The 16,048-nt window shown below is 41.3% G+C and overlaps 2 protein-coding genes across 6 annotated transcripts in view; one reads left to right on the forward strand and one right to left on the reverse strand.

Moving 5' to 3' along the window:
* The first annotated feature begins 6,264 nt into the window (after window positions 1-6,264).
* The window catches only part of LOC139375837 (YME1-like 1b), a 33,576-nt gene continuing 23,792 nt past the window's right edge, over window positions 6,265-16,048 (forward strand). The window contains exon 1 of one of the 2 annotated variants that reach the window (XM_071117747.1): window positions 6,265-6,420. In XM_071117747.1, coding sequence (XP_070973848.1) covers window positions 6,388-6,420 — 33 coding nt within the window. In that variant the 5' untranslated portion in view covers window positions 6,265-6,387. The remainder of the gene's footprint in view (window positions 6,421-16,048) is intronic. The other variant, XM_071117748.1, reaches the window with a different exon arrangement.
* Window positions 8,752-15,885, reverse strand: LOC139375836 (serine/arginine repetitive matrix protein 2-like). Of its 4 annotated transcripts, none has more exons than XM_071117743.1 (3): window positions 15,758-15,885; window positions 10,716-12,311; window positions 8,752-10,658 (listed from the first exon to the last, which is right to left on the reverse strand). In XM_071117743.1, exons 2-3 carry the CDS (start codon window positions 12,274-12,276, stop codon window positions 9,421-9,423), a joined length of 2,799 nt encoding a protein of 932 aa, XP_070973844.1. In that variant the 5' UTR covers window positions 12,277-12,311; window positions 15,758-15,885; the 3' UTR covers window positions 8,752-9,420. The 4 variants fall into 4 exon arrangements, with proteins under 4 accessions (XP_070973844.1, XP_070973847.1, XP_070973846.1 ...); XM_071117746.1 differs by having other exon boundaries at window positions 8,752-10,202; window positions 10,260-12,311; XM_071117745.1 differs by having other exon boundaries at window positions 8,752-11,300; window positions 11,358-12,311; window positions 15,758-15,852.

A 16,048-nucleotide genomic window follows, 5' to 3' on the forward strand; every position in this document is an offset into this window, starting at 1 on the left:
ACTAATGCTTCATTTGTAAATTACGTCAAAGTGTTGGAATGTGAAAATGGTGCCTTCTGGTTTGCTTCATATAAGGAATTTGAAATGATGTATACTTTTACTTTTGATACTAAAGTATATTTAAAACCAAATTATTTTAAACTTTTCTCAAGTAGTATTTTTCTGGGTGACTTTCACTTGAGTCATTTTCTATTAAGGTATCATTACTTTTACTCAAGTATGACAATTTCAGACAACTGGGTACTTTTTCCATCAGTGATTTTGGTATATATATGGTATATATGGTATATATATATATATATATATATCATGTAAAGTAATAATGGCCAGTATCCAATCCAACAATTTAAGTATGGATTTTCTTATGATCGTAACGATATGTACGTTCGACCTTTTAGCAGCTATCTGGCTCCATACATCTGTGGCATTGTGTTGTGAGACAAAACTGCATATTTTAGAGTGGTATTTTATTGTCCCAGGCACAAGGTGCACTTGTGTAATGATAATGCTGTTTAACAAGCATGTTGATATGCCACACCTGTCAAATGGATGGATTATCTTGGCAAAGGAGAAATGCTCACTAACAGGGATATTAACAAATCTGTGCACACAATCTGAGCGCAATACATTTTTGAGCATATGGAACATTTCTGGGATCTTTTATTTCAGCTCGTGAAAAATGGGACCAACACTTTACATGTTGAGTTTATATTTTTGTTCAGTATATATTGAGCATTTTTGTTGACCACTGGGCAATGTCCGGTCCCCCTACCAAGATGGGCCGGCCCGGTTTTCTAATTGGCTGAGTTTATGTGGCGCAAATTTCCATTCAAAGTCAAACGCGCAAATGTGAGACCCGCTCTGACTCTTGTCAGTCACTCAGTCAAAACAGATAAACGGAATGGTGGTGCCGAAAAAGCAGAAACCAAAAAAGGGCCATAGTAGCCTACGCTGCTAAATGTGTAAAATTAACAGAATTATTTGCTAAAACTTCTGGTTCTGCTGGTCCAAGTCCGTGTCTGTGGGTGCAGTAGAGGTAGGAAGAAAACAGAGAGACGCACCGCACCGCACCACTCACGCACGTTAACCACGTTCTCATCCACAGTTAATATGCAAGTAAAAGTCATTCAAATAAATCCCAACAGCTGTAATGGAAACAGGAGGGGTCAGTACAATTTTATAAATTCCGACAGATAATTTATTCATTCGACATGGTGAGATATTTTTGTGTCGGTAAAATGAATTATGAGAGAAATGGCGGTGAAAACGCCTTTATATGCTAATATTGATATAATAACCATAATATCGAAGTAAACTTGGGAGTCAAGCGATGACATGGTGTGTGGTCCTCCCACGGAATTAGTTTGATGCTCCTAGCCAATAAATGTCGAGGGTCATCTGGTGACATGATGATCGATGCTTGACTGTCGTTTGACAAATACAAATATTCTCGCTCTTATCCATGATAATCTAATCATGTAGACTATCCTACCTGCAGAGTCTACCCACACTGTATCTGCGAGCCGTTGGCTAGAGTGCACGTGCCAAATCCAGATGAGGCACATTTGCTATTTAATGCAAGAGTTTGTGACAAAACCATCGGTACAGTTGAACATGAGATGGAAACAGATTGAATATTTAATTTTTCTCCATTTTGTGTGCACCGCGTAATTATGTACTTATTTTTATCCACAACAAGTACATTTGGTGGAAACACACCACTACCTTTACATGGACACTAATAATTATATATTAAACGGTTTATGGTAGTAGGCAGATTATGCAATAGTCTTGTAAACACCTTACACTGTTTATTTTTACCGGCGTAAAGTCAAAATCGAAGTAAACGTACGCCGATTAAAACACCGGGTTTTCTGAGCAATCTTTCGAATTATTAGGACAAGTAAACGCCTTGACCGGTGTTACAGCGGTGTATCTGATCTGCGCGTGTCCCAGCAGCCGAGCGAGCCTCTCCTTACCTCGGAATTACTGAATGTAAGCGTAGTAGAAGTCGTTTTCAAATACAAACGTTATAAATCCGAAATCAGAATCAAATATGCTTCCCAAAAATAACATGTTCGTTGTACTTGAACGTTTATTTTGATCGGCGATTTTCTGCATTTATCAGTGCCAATCAGGTAACCCGATTTCAGATGTGTCCATGGAAGTGTAAGAGGATCGTTCTTCTTGCAAATCATGTAAACGTTTTAATCGAACTATTATATAAATCTGTCTATACACAATAATCGCATTATTATGTGCATGTAACCGACTGCTGGGAAAATGTGCATATTTGATCATATTCGCATGAAACTCAGTCGCCAATTGGATGGAAACCTGGCTACTACAAAACCGCTATACAATACAACGTTCGCGTAGGGGTGGTAATCTTGAATTTAGTCTTCTCCAGACAGAATGCAGGTGGATGTTATATTTAAAAACTCTCCGCCCATCAGGAATTAATGAATAATTGCTATTGAAATGTTTTCTGTAACTTGTATATTGCATCTTATTGGTGTTCGATACCCCCATCTAGTGGTCTCAATAGCTCACTTCTCTATTACAATCCCGTAGTTTTTTATACTGAAGAAATGTTCACATGGAATATGTAAACGCAATAATTGATGATATTTTTCTGTCTGCATTAGTGCATTTTGTATATAATCTAGATCATGCATTATATTGTACTAGATACTGATTCATAGAATTGATGCATTTTCTTGCTTGATCATGTGACATGCAATTATCCTTGAAATACAGCAGGGGAGATGGGGGTACTTAGTCAGTTGAACAACTGAATGCCTCCAACTGAAATGTGTCTTCCGCATTTAACCCAACCCCTCTGAATCAGAGAGGTGCGGGGGGCTGCCTTAATCGACATCCACGTCTTTAGGCACAGAAAAAGCCATATCTCAGACTGGCCAATAAAAATAAAATATTAAGATGGGCAAAATAACACAGACACTGGACAGAGGAACTCTGCCTAGAAGGCCAGCATCCCAGAGTCGCCTCTTTACTGTTGACGTTGAGACTGGTGTTTTGCGGGTACTATTTAATGAAGCTGCCAGTTGAGGACTTGTGAGGTGTCTGTTCCTCAAACTGGACACTCTAATGTACTTGTCCTCTTGCGCAGTGTGTACCGGGGCCTCCCATTCCTCTTTATATTCTGGTTCAAGCCAGTTTGCACTGTTCTGTGAAGGGAGTAGTACACAGCGTTGTACAAGATCTTCAGTTTCTTGTCCATTTCTCACATAGAATAGCCTTCATTTCTCAGAAAAAGTATAAGTTTAAGTATAAGTTTCAGAAGAAAGTACTTTGTTTCTGGCAATTTTGAGCCTGTAATCGAACCCACAAATGCTGATGCTCCAGATACTCAACTAGTCTAAAGAAGGCCCGTTTTATTGCTTGTTTAATCAGAACAATAGTTTTCAGCTGTGCTAACATAATTGCAAAAGGATTTTCTAATTAACAATTAGCCTTTTAAAATGATAAACTTGGATTAGCTAACACAACATGCCATTGGAACACTGGAGTGATGGTTGATGATAATAGACCTCTGTGCGCCTATGTAGTTATTCCATAAAAAATCTGCTGTTTCCAGCTACAACAGTCACTTACAACATTAACAAGGTCTACACTGTATTTCTGATCAATTTGACGTTATTTTAATGGACAATTTTTTTTGTTGCTTTTCTTTCAAAAACAAGGGACATTTCTAAGTGACCCCAAACGTTTGAATAGTAGTGTGTATATATATATATATATATATATATACATATATATATATAATCACATTTACATAAGTATTCAGACCCTTTACTCAGTACTTTGTTGAAGTACCTTTGGCAGTTATTACAGCTTCGAGTCTTCTTGGGTATGACGCTACAAGCTTGGCACACCTGTATTTGGGGAGTTACTCCCATTATTCTCTGCAGATCCTCTCAAGCTCTGTCAGGTTGGATGAGGAGTGTTGCTGCACAGCTATTTTCAGGTCTCTCCAGAGATGTTCAATATGGTTGAAGTCCGGGCTCTGGCTGGGCCAATCAAGGACATTCAAAGACGTGTCCCGAAGCCACTCCTGTGTTGTCTTGGCTGTGTGCTTAGGGTTGTTGTCCTTTTGGAAGGTAAACCTTTGCCCCAGTCTGAGGTCCCGAGCGCTCTGGAGCTTCACCGTAGGTTTCCTCCAGAGCGCTCAGCATGGCATTCACGCCAAAGAGTTCAAACATGGTTTCATCAGACCAGAGATTCTTGTTTCTCATGGTCTGAGAGTATTTAGGTGCCTTTTGGCAAATGCCAAGCGGGCTGTCATGTGCCTTTTACTGAGGGGTCATTTCTGTCTGGCCACCCTACCATAAAGGCCTGATTGGTGGAGTGCTGCAGAGATGGTTGTCCTTCTGGAAGGTTCTCCCATCTCCACAGAGGAACTCTAGAGCTCTATCAGAGTGACCATCAGGTTCTTAGTCACCTCTCTGACACCTCTCTCCCCAGATTGTTCAGTTTGGCTGGGCAACCAGCTTTCGGAAGAGTCTTGGTGATTCCAAACATCTTCCATTTAAGAATGATGGAGGCCACTGTGTTCTTGGGGACCTTCAATGCTGCAGAAATGTTGAGGTACCCTTCCCCCAGATCTGTGCCTCAACACAATCCTGTCTCGGCGCTCTAAGGACAGTTCCTTTAACCTCATGTCTTGGCTTTTTCTCTGACATGCACTGTCAACTGTGGGACCTTAGACAGGCGGGTGCCTTTCCAAATCATGTCCAATCAATTGAATTTACCACAGGTGGACTCCAATCAAGTTGTGGAAACATCTCAAGGATGATCAATGGAAACAGGATGCACTTGAGCTCAATTTCAAGTCACATAGCAAAGGGGCTGAATACTTATGTAAATAAGACATTTCTGTTTTTGTTTTTTATACATTTGCAAACATTTCTAAAAACCTGTTTTTGCTTTGTCATTATGGGGTATTGTGTGTAGATTGATGAGGATTTTGTTTATTTATTTAGTCAATTTAAGAATAAGGCTAACTTAACCAAATGTGGAAAAAGTCAAGGGGTCTGAATACTGTCCAAAGGCACTGTATTTAATAGTATTTAATAAGAGACAGACAGACAGACAGACAGACAGACAGACAGACAGACAGACAGACAGACAGACAGACATACAGACAGACAGGCAGGCAGGCAGGCAGACAGACAGTTTCACCGTCACTGGTACAGTAAAAGATGAGAAACGCTGTACTATAGTTGCCTATGTTGTGTCAGTAGTATTACAGTCTTGTGTGTGTGTGTGGGGGGGGGGGGGGGGATTTATGTCCCAGTCTGCCCCTGCTATATAGCCAACCTTATGGTTGCTTATGTTACTAAAGCATTATCCATAACTAGCGACAGGAGGGTCTCTACGATTATATCTGCTCATTAAAACCGAAAAATAGGAACAAGTTCAGTAATTGGCATAAGGTCAATTTGAGGTCTACCGTTTTTTATGTCCGATTGTTAGCAGGGATATGAATTTACAGATAGTGCCTCTTGAATCTAATGTCGCACTATCATTCCCATTCACTAAGGACGATATCTTTTTTTTTACCTTTACTAAACCAGGCAAGTCAGTTAAGAACAAATTCTTATTTACAATGACGGCCTAGGAACAGTGGGTTAAATGCCTTGTTGAAGGGCAGAACGACAGCTCGGGGATTCAATCTTGCGACTTTTCGGTTACTAGTCCATCACTCGAACCTCTAGGCTACCTGCCGCACCAAAATAAATCAATAGCATGTTGATACAAATCTATTAGGAGCATGAATAAATTTTGAGGAATTTTTTTAAAGGAAAATAATATGTTCCTTATTTCTTGTGTCAGATTGATCAACATTACTCTGTGTATTGTTGCCAAATGAAATGTGCTTTTTGCAAGAGCCTGTGGGGACCAAACGTTTTATATGGACTGGTGAAATATTATTATTAATATTTAGTCATATTTAGGGAGATTTATATTTTCCACAAATGTTGTGATAAGCTTTATTTGTATTTCGGCAACTATATAATTTGGATTGGTGTGTCATTGATATGCAATCTTGCCTTCTTTTTTTTTTTTTTGATGTGGCATACATCGGCCTAAATAACAATATAAATGATCCATTGATTCAGGCTAGCTATATAGCTTCAAAATATGTTTTATCTCACGGAATCATTGCATTCATTCTTACAGCTAAGCATTTACCCCGGTTGTTAATGTAACATATCCGGTTGACCTTTATAATTAGCCGCTTTCATTTCGCGAACAAACTGAGTGGACGGCTGGACCGGATAGAAGGAACGAGAATCAAAGGGCATATCGGAAAGGATCCTCTAAACACATTGTTGGCCTGTCTAGAGAGGGACATTGGGAATGTTTTCATTGTCAACATCCGTCCAACCACAGGTAAACAACAAAATAAGTAGCTAGTTAGCAGTAGCGAAGTGCTGTTGACCAGTTAACGTTACAGTAACTAGTTAAGTCATAGTTAAATACTAAATTAACCTTAGCTAGCTGTCAATCCTTTCTTCGCAAGTAGTGATGTCTATATAACATTGAGTAATGCTATTGACCCCCCCCCCCCCCAAAAAAAAAAAAATATATATATATATATATATATATATATAGTTATTGTGAAGTTTTCAGGGATATCTTGTACATTTTCAAAAGGTTTTAAAATATACTTTTCATCTGTAAAAGGTCATTGGTTAGCTAGATTAGTTAACTTGACCCAGGGTTTGTTTGTGGTCTCCTTGGGGTAGTTGCAGCAATCTAGCTCAATCTCACAGCTAAATTAGCTATTTTAACGTTCCGTCAAGCCAACCTTACTTCACAACTGAGAAGAAACTCCTGAAATGTAAGTTAGCTAGTTTATGCTACTATTACGGAATGGCAGGTGGACAGCTTGCTACATTGCAGCGAGGTCTGGACCCGACATGGATCATGATGCAGAGGCAGTCAGGGGTCTGTAGAATAGTATCCCAAGAGCCTTTATTTTAGTAGAGCAGTGCTGTAGGAGGCTATAATAGCTAGCTGGCTGAACTTGATGACTGATTTGTGAAATAATGTAGCTAGACAGTTGTTGGTTTGGTGGCACCTGTGTAGTCTGTTCTGATGCTCATGAGTAGACACTGTCACCTAGAGGGCTGCTGGTGTCAAATCCCAGGTACCGTCTCCTGCCGGTGTGCCCTTGAGCAAAGTATTTTACTCATATATAAAGCTCCAGGGGCGGCTGGATGAGCTGATATTAGCCAACTGACCACAATCTGATTTTCAAACATGTTTGATACACTCGAAAGCCATGTACTGAATAAGAACAGAAGAATGGACTTTTTTTTGCTTTTTATTGAGATTTAAAAAAAACATCAAATGTAATACGTCTGACATTTCACTGCAGTAAACTCACACAATTTAGTCACTGAAAACAACTTATTCATACTACGCTCAGACATTAAAATGTCACCGACAGACGATAGATAACATGATTATAGAAAATGTTGACTAAAATGTGAAGACTCAATTGAGACTAACCTAGAAAAATCTCACACAAGCTGTCCCCGTTTGAAATGTTACTCCTCTGGGCCCAGTTTTCGAAAAAGCATTTTAAGGCTACGTTCATGAGAACCATAGGATCCTATGGCTCTGACTACGAACTTAGCCTTAAGATGCTTTTGGGAAACCGGGCCCAGGTACAATCAAAAAGTAGTTATCAGGACTGACAGCCAATACAGAAGTCTAAATCCTAAAGATCTGAGTAATGTTAAGAAAACTACAAGGATAATATTAGTGAACAAAACCCTCACAGAAGTGAGTATCTGTACGTCTTAATGGATACATTTTTAGGGATGTTGAATTGAAAGTTGCACAGTCCAAATAACAACCATTTTAACCCAATACAAAGGTGAATGCAATATCTACACTGAACAAAAATAAAAATTCAACATGAAGTGCAGTTCATATAAGGAAATTAGTCAATTGAAATAAATGAATTAGACCTTTTTTTATCTATGGATTTCACATGACTAGGAATAGATACAGTGCCTTGCGAAAGTATTCGGCCCCCTTGAACTTTGCGACCTTTTGCCACATGATGCTCTCTGCGCTTTTGACGGACCTCTGAGACTATCACAGTGCAGGTGCATTTATACGGAGACTTGATTACACACAGGTGGATTGTATTTATCATCATTAGTCATTTAGGTCAACATTGGATCATTCAGAGATCCTCACTGAACTTCTGGAGAGAGTTTGCTGCACTGAAAGTAAAGGGGCTGAATAATTTTGCACGCCCAATTTTTCAGTTTTTGATTTGTTAAAAAAGTTTGAAATAACCAATAAATGTCGTTCCACTTCATGATTGTGTCCCACTTGTTGTTGATTCTTCACAAAAAATAAAATTTTATATCTTTATGTTTGAAGCCTGAAATGTGGCAAAAGGTCGCAAAGTTCAAGGGGGCCGAATACTTTCGCAAGGCACTGTATGCATCTTTTGGTCACAGATACCTTTAAAACAAGCAGGGGGTGTGGCTCATAACCAGTCAGTATTTGCCTCATGCAGCGTGACATCTCCTTCGTATAGAGTTGATCAGGCTGTTGATTGTGGCCTGTGGAATGTTGTCCCACTCCTCTTAAATGGCTGTGTGAAGTTGCTGGATATTGGCGGGACCTGGAACATGCTGTTGATCCAGAGGATCCCAAACGTGCTCAATGGGTGACATGTCTGGTGAGTATGGCGGCCATGGAATAACTGGTACGTTTACAGCTTCCAGGAATTGTGTACATTTCTTTGTGACTTGGGGCTGTGCATTTTCATGCCGAAACATGAGGTGATGGCAGCAGATACATGGCACAACAATGGGCCTCAGGATGTTGTCACAGTATCTCTGAGCGTTCAAATTTCCATCGATAAAATTAAATTGTGGCAATAGCTCTGGTGAACATTGCTGCAGTCAACATTGCACACTCAACTTGTGTGACGACAACCGCACATTTTAGTGGCCGTTTATGTCCCCAGCACAAGGTGCACTTGTGTAATGAGCATGCTGTTTAATCAGCTTCTTGATATGGCACACCTGTCTGGTGGATGGATTTATCTTAGCAAAGGAGAAATGCTCACTATCAGGACTGTAAACACACATTTTGCACAATTTGAGTTGCTTTTTGTGCGTATTTAAAATGTCTGGGATCTTTTATTTCAGCTCATGAAACATGGGAGCAACACTTTACAAGCTGCGTTTTTTTTTTTTTTGTTCTGTGTATGTTCATGACAGTGATCACCCTAACAGGCCACCCTCATCTGATCATGTAGTTTTCTATCAAAAATCAGGCTATAATGGCACACACATTTTTACAAACTAGATAAAGGGGTACCGTCGCTGGCTGAGCTGTCGCCAAACATTATCCTGCTTATGGCACCGATAAAGCTATTACAGTCACTGGGGGTAACTGGCTTTGTGGTGACTTCTCTATATTCTTCCCCGTATCACTTTCTTCATCCACCCTCCCCGTTTCATCTTCCTGATCACTTTCTTCTACTGGTGGAAATCCTGCTTCCTCTGTTTTGTCTTTGGAGTGAAAGTTGCATTTGACTGGAGGTTCACCGTTGTCCTTATCCTGCTCTGCCCCCCTCTTAACTTTGTTTGCTGCACCAGGGGGACGGCCCCTTTTCCGTGGGCGACCTCTTCCCCTGGGCTCAGTGACTGGAGAATCAATGCGTGGATAGATACGCGGCCTTCCGGGGGACCGCCTTGCTTGGCTTTCCAGTTTTCTATCCTCTTCCCCCTTGGGTGTTAGGCTCTTCCTTGTCGATTCAACTTTACTGGGCGGGCCACGCTTCTTTTTTCGGGGTCGGCCACTCTTCTTTGGGGAGGGGTCATCTGGTTTTCGGGGTAGGCAAGCCGCCGCGAGGCCGATCACCTTCAGTATCTTGGGTTGTGTAAATACTGATCCTTTAGGCCTACCTCTGTTAGGTGTTATGGGGCTACCCAGTAACTTGGACACTGATCCTTTCGGCCTACCTCTATTGGGTGTTATGGGGCTACCCAGTAACTTGGAGACGGATCCTTTCGGCCTACCTCTGTTAGGTGTTATGGGGCTACCCAGTAACTTGGACACTGATCCTTTCGGCCTACCTCTGTTAGGTGTTATGGGGCTACCCAGTAACTTGGAGACTGATCCTTTCGGCCTACCTCTATTGGGTGTTATGGGGCTACCCAGTAACTTGGAGACGGATCCTTTTGGCCTACCTCTGTTAGGTGTTATGGGGCTACCCAGTAACTTGGACACTGATCCTTTCGGCCTACCTCTGTTAGGTGTTATGGGGCTACCCAGTAACTTGGACACTGATCCTTTTGGCCTACCTCTGTTAGGTGTTATGGGGCTACCCAGTAACTTGGACACTGATCCTTTTGGCCTACCTCTGTTAGGTGTTATGGGGCTACCCAGTAACTTGGAGACGGATCCTTTTGGCCTACCTCTGTTAGGTGTTATGGGGCTACCCAGTAACTTGGAGACTGATCCTTTCGGCCTACCTCTATTGGGTGTTATGGGGCTACCCAGTAACTTGGAGACCGATCCTTTCGGCCTACCTCTGTTAGGTGTTATGGGGCTACCCAGTAACTTGGAGACTGATCCTTTCGGCCTACCTCTATTGGGTGTTATGGGGCTACCCAGTAACTTGGAGGCCGATCCTTTCGGCCTACCTCTGTTAGGTGTTATGTGACTTGCCCAGAGAAAGCTAGTGGGGTCACTAGGGGTAACTGGATTATTGGGGTCTTCTCTATATTCCACCTTCCACTTTTCACTTTCTTGATCCACCCTCCCGGTTTCATCTTCCTGATCACTTTCTTCCACTGGTGGAAATCCCACTTCCTCGCTTTTTTCTTTGGCGTGGAAGGAGCGTTTGACTGGAGGTTCACTGTTGTTCTTATTCTGCTCTGCCCCCCTCTTAACTTTGTTTGGTGCACCAGGGGGACGGCCCCTTTTCCGTGGGGGACCTTTTCCCCTGGGCTCAGTGACTGGAGAATCATCGCAGGGATAGATACGTGGCCTTCCGCATGGTCTTCTTGGTTGGCTTTCCAGTTTCTTTAGCTCTTCTTCCTCATCGGGTGTTAGTATCTTCTTTGGCCTTCCCCTTTTCTTTGGCCTTCTCCTTTTCAATTGAACTATACTGGGCCGGCCATGCTTATCAAGGGAGAGGTCAACCACTTCTCGAGGTTGGCCTCGCGGCGGCTCGCCCGTCGCCTTCAGTATCTTGCGTTGTGTAAACACTGATCCTTTAGGTCTACCTCTCTTAGATGTTATGGGGCTACCCAGTAACTTGGAGACCGATCCTTTCGGCCTACCTCTGTTAGGTGTTATGGGGCTACCCAGTAACTTGGAGACCGATCCTTTCGGCCTACCTCTCTTAGGTGTTATGTGACTTGCCCAGAGAAAGCTAGTGGGGTCACTGGGGCTAACTGGCTTCTTGGGGTCTTCTCTATATTCCACCTTCCACTTTTCACTTTCTTGATCCACCCTCCCTGTTTCATCTTCCTGATCACTTTCTTCGACTGGTGGAAATCCTGCTTCCTCTGTTTTGTCTTTGGCGTGGAAGGAGCGTTTGACTGGAGGTTCACCGTTGTCCTTATCCTGCTCTGCCCCCCTCTTAACTTTGTTTGCTGCACCAGGGGGACGGCCCCTTTTCCGTGGGGGACCATCATAGATGGGGGACTTGGTGGCATCCTCCGTCTTGCGTGGGTGACCTCTTCCCCTGGGCTCAGTGACTGGAGAATCAATGCGTGGATAGATACGCGGCCTTCCGGGGGACCGCCTTGCTTGGCTTTCCAGTTTTCTATCCTCTTCCCCCTTGGGTGTTAGGCTCTTCCTTGTCGATTCAACTTTACTGGGCGGGCCACGCTTCTTTTTTCGGGGTCGGCCACGCTTCTTTGGGGAGGGGTCATCTGGTTTTCGGGGTAGGCAAGCCGCCGCGAGGCCGATCACCTTCAGCATCTTGGTTTTCATAAACACTGATCCTTTAGGTCTACCTCTCTTAGGTGTTGAGGGGTTACAATTAGACAAGGCATTATCTGACTTGGAGGCCGATCCATATTTGGGTGGCCTACCCCGCCCCCTTTTAGGTGTTGCGAGGTTACTATTGGACAAGGCTTTATCTGACTCTTCACTGCCAGCAACATCTACCTGCACTTCAGAATTGGTTGCCACTTCTTCCACTTCCATTTTAATCTCCATTCCTTCTATTATTTCATCCTGGTTCAGTGCCATTCTCCGATGGACCTGTGATCTTCAGGTGCAACCCACTGTAAAAGACATTGACATGGTTACTTATAAAAAAACATGTAAATTGCCCTGAAATGAAAGACAAATCTACCCAAATATTTTTTTCTTCTGATTCCATGCAATTCTATTAGGACAGCAATAAGGTCAGTGATTTGAAATCGGATATCATTAAGCTGGTCGACCGATACGGTTTGTGGTAAAGGCTGACCTAACCATAGTTAGGTTAAATAACTACACTTTTTATAGGGTTAGGGTTCCCACGCGGTCATATTTCCATGTTACAGAGCTTGTTTGTGGAAAACAGGCAGACATGTGCTAATTGGCTATCTGCTTCTCCGAACACCTGTGTTTAAATGGAAGCACAATGCCATTGGCTGCAACTGTGTTAACAGTGTAAAGTAACTGTATATTTAGCATTTGCTTGTTATTTTGTGGTATGAAAGTAGAGGGCTTTGTTTCTAGAACCGTACAGCAATTGAGAATCGATTCACGTTTAGATGGGAGTGTTTGGTTGTTTTGGCTGCCAGAGCTAATTCGCCTCTAAACAGAACATGTAAGGGGTGTAACGTTTAGGGTGGGCTCAGCTCCCCTGAATGCAACAAAAGTCAAACTTGAGGGGGCTCTAAATAATGCTAATTTGAACCATTCTATTTGTTTAAAATGCAGTGGTAAATATTTTAGTTGTAAATATGGAGAAAAACGTGGTTTAAACCATTTATATCCACGTGGCTGCACAAAGTCTTCCTGTCCATGAATGGTACTGTAGAATTCTATCGCTGGCTAGAAAGCGGCACTGTCCACTTGGTGCTGAGCTCCTTTTAAAAAATGCATAGATTTTCCTTTGTACTTCCTAATTTGCCATTTGTTTGCCATGCGTCCTTGATTTTAAAAAAGGTTTATTCCAATGCATTAGATTAATCCGTTGATTCATCATGGTTTGCTTTTGTCAGTCAGCTGTTTTAGAGAACTCATTGCTTTGTTATTCTGCTTTGTTATTCAGGTGCGCCACAGATAATGTTCAGAAGTAGATATTTAGACAACTAGACTCCAACACGCATGCAATCCATTCAACAAGTATATGTTAATGACAGTAGGCCTATAGTAGTTGACTCTTTCCAACACGCATCCAATCCATTCAACAAGTGTATATATTAACGACAGTAGGCCTATAGTAGTTGACTCTTTCCAACACGCATCCAATCCTTTCAACAAGTATATGTTAATGACAGTAGGCCTATAGTAGTTGACTCTTTCCGTTAGAACCATTCAATTTTGCAATGACATGGGCCTTCATTATTTTGGATTTGTGCACCCACGATGAAATGTTTCATAGGTATAGTGCACTTTCCCGAGATCTCCAAGATCCAGAATTTTGTACAGGGTTTAAGTTCAATTGTTAAATGCTTAATAATGACAACACTCATTAATGTAAGGAAAGAAAGGTAGCATTCAATGAATGAATTATGGACAACTTATCAACTAGGGTGTAAACGTGTTTTTATTCAACTGTTGTATGTCTATTATATTGAATGTAGACTACCTGTTTGTGTAAAATTATCTAGTCTGAGGGCAGGCTACACCGGCAGTGGTGGAGGGTAAACTCCATTTACCCATCTTTTTCAGAAAAATAAGGAGCGTTACTTTTTTCCACGACCAGTATTCAGTTTACCCATCAATGTTCCCTCGTTTTTTCAGGCACTGAGCAAATTTCAGGTCTGCTGAGAGCAAACCTGAACATTGAAAATTCTGCACGTTTTACTGTGAACAACTGAGGTTGTACCCGCGTTAAGTTACAACTAACAGTGGCCAAGTAGGCTACTGAGGCTATTTGATCATAATGTAGATCTACCATCAAAAACAATGGAGAAAAACACATCCCATAACATTTTAACATAGAACATCATTCAGCCTACAGTAGCAGCCAATGTGTGATGTTCAATGAGGCCTACATTACATGAGACTGAACTTAAAAGAAGAAAGAAAACATGCAGGGCTTGACATTAATCCTTCAGACAAGGAGGTGACTGAAAATGTTAAGACGCAAGAAACCACTTTACAAAATAAAATGCATTAGTATTCCTAGGGCCCACCGGGAAGGCAGAGTTTGTACTTTCAGACACATCAAATGTTTCATAATGGCAACAGTTCGCTGAATCGGGTGCACCTACCAAAAACAGCTGAATCAGATGAATCAAATAAGTAAATAGGAACAAGGCTTTATCGTTTTTTGTAGTTTTTTTTACAGGAATGTTTGGCATTCATCGACTATGAATGCGTTGGAGATCGACCGCTGCTCTGAGTGAAGTTCAATCTTCGTGTTTCTCTGCGGAATAATATTCGTGATCGGCAGTCCCGGGGCTAAAGTTTAGAAATTGTTACCCACCAAAAAAACTAAACGTTTAACCACTTCGTCACCAGTAGGCATATTTTGACGTTCATGGTAATACACATTATAATCTAGTCTAATGAATTGACCGTGTGTGTGTTATGGTGACCATCCTGTTTTCCCGGGACAGTTTCAGCCTCATTTCAGGTCGCCCGAATTTACAAGTAACAAAACAAGTAAAAAATTTAAGCAAAACACATCCATTGCTGTAGACTTAATCAATATGAGCATAATCAATGGCAATCGCCGAGAATGTCATTAGGGACACTTCTTTGTGTTTCGTAAACAGATGTCTTTCTATTCATATGAAATGGCGCGAATACACATGCAATGAAACGGATTTGATGCTGGGGTTATTTGAGTGTACGAACATGCAGTTTACTTCAAGTATTTTGTTTGACAAACATTAAGACGACTTGTTGTTTATGCAAAATTAAAAAATAAATAATAGGTAATTGACGTCTTTATTAGGCCCATAAGACCACGAATTGCACAATGTAATTCGCACTCTGAACATTAGCACGGTAGCTAACGTTACACCATGTTGATTGTTAATTATGACATTGAACGTTTTTAGGATATCAAATTATTTCGCATGGCATAAATGTCCACATTGTGTTATTCTACCCCCACAACACACGTATTACACAGGCAACAAAGCAGTATGATGAGAAAAGGCGTATATTATGCACAAGCTCGGTTTGCACAAAAAAAACGCAAGTGTCTCCAACGTTAACGCTACTGATGTTAGCGAGTAGCTAACGTTAGCTAGCAACACTACAGCTGCAAGGAGAAACATTTGTGACCGACGTTAGCAGGCTAGCCAGCTCGTATAGCGTTTTTAACCTCAACAGTGCCGCCAGAATTGTAGATTACACACAAGTGCATGGTAGTAAAGCTAGCTGTAGCCAGGTTGGATAATCAATGATGCTAGCTAGCGTTAGCTTTGTTTGCTAGTTACATTAGCTTCTTGATTACTATGTTTTTTTTTTTATGTAACCTTTTATTTAGCTCCTTGATTTGCTAACGTTAGTTGAGTTTAAAATATATATATATATATATACGGCATTCATGCATTACCTTGGGAAAATCCTTCGTTTCACCACATGAAGCTCTATAAATGGTTCTCTGTCGTTGTTGTTAGCCACCACGTCTGAGGAGACAAAAAAAAAAAAGCTTAAAATCTTTACAACCGAATTTGAATTTGCAACCGCTTCCGGTCCACCCCAGGTTCATCGAACTAAGTGCAAATTATACTCTTTAAAAAAATAATGTAAAAATAATTATTTTCATTTCCGAATCTACCACAGATAAAATGGCTTCGTTATCAGTATATTTTTCTTCTACTTTGTTCTTCTGTGGGGTTTCATG

The sequence above is a fragment of the Oncorhynchus clarkii genome, chromosome 20 (assembly GCF_045791955.1).
Source record: "Oncorhynchus clarkii lewisi isolate Uvic-CL-2024 chromosome 20, UVic_Ocla_1.0, whole genome shotgun sequence".
Lineage (NCBI taxonomy): Eukaryota > Metazoa > Chordata > Actinopteri > Salmoniformes > Salmonidae > Oncorhynchus > Oncorhynchus clarkii.

Bases quoted from the DNA above. Each gene is read 5' to 3' on its own strand.
- LOC139375836 (XM_071117742.1), bottom strand. From the start codon at position 12,276: ATGGCACTGAACCAGGATGAAATAATAGAAGGAATGGAGATTAAAATG.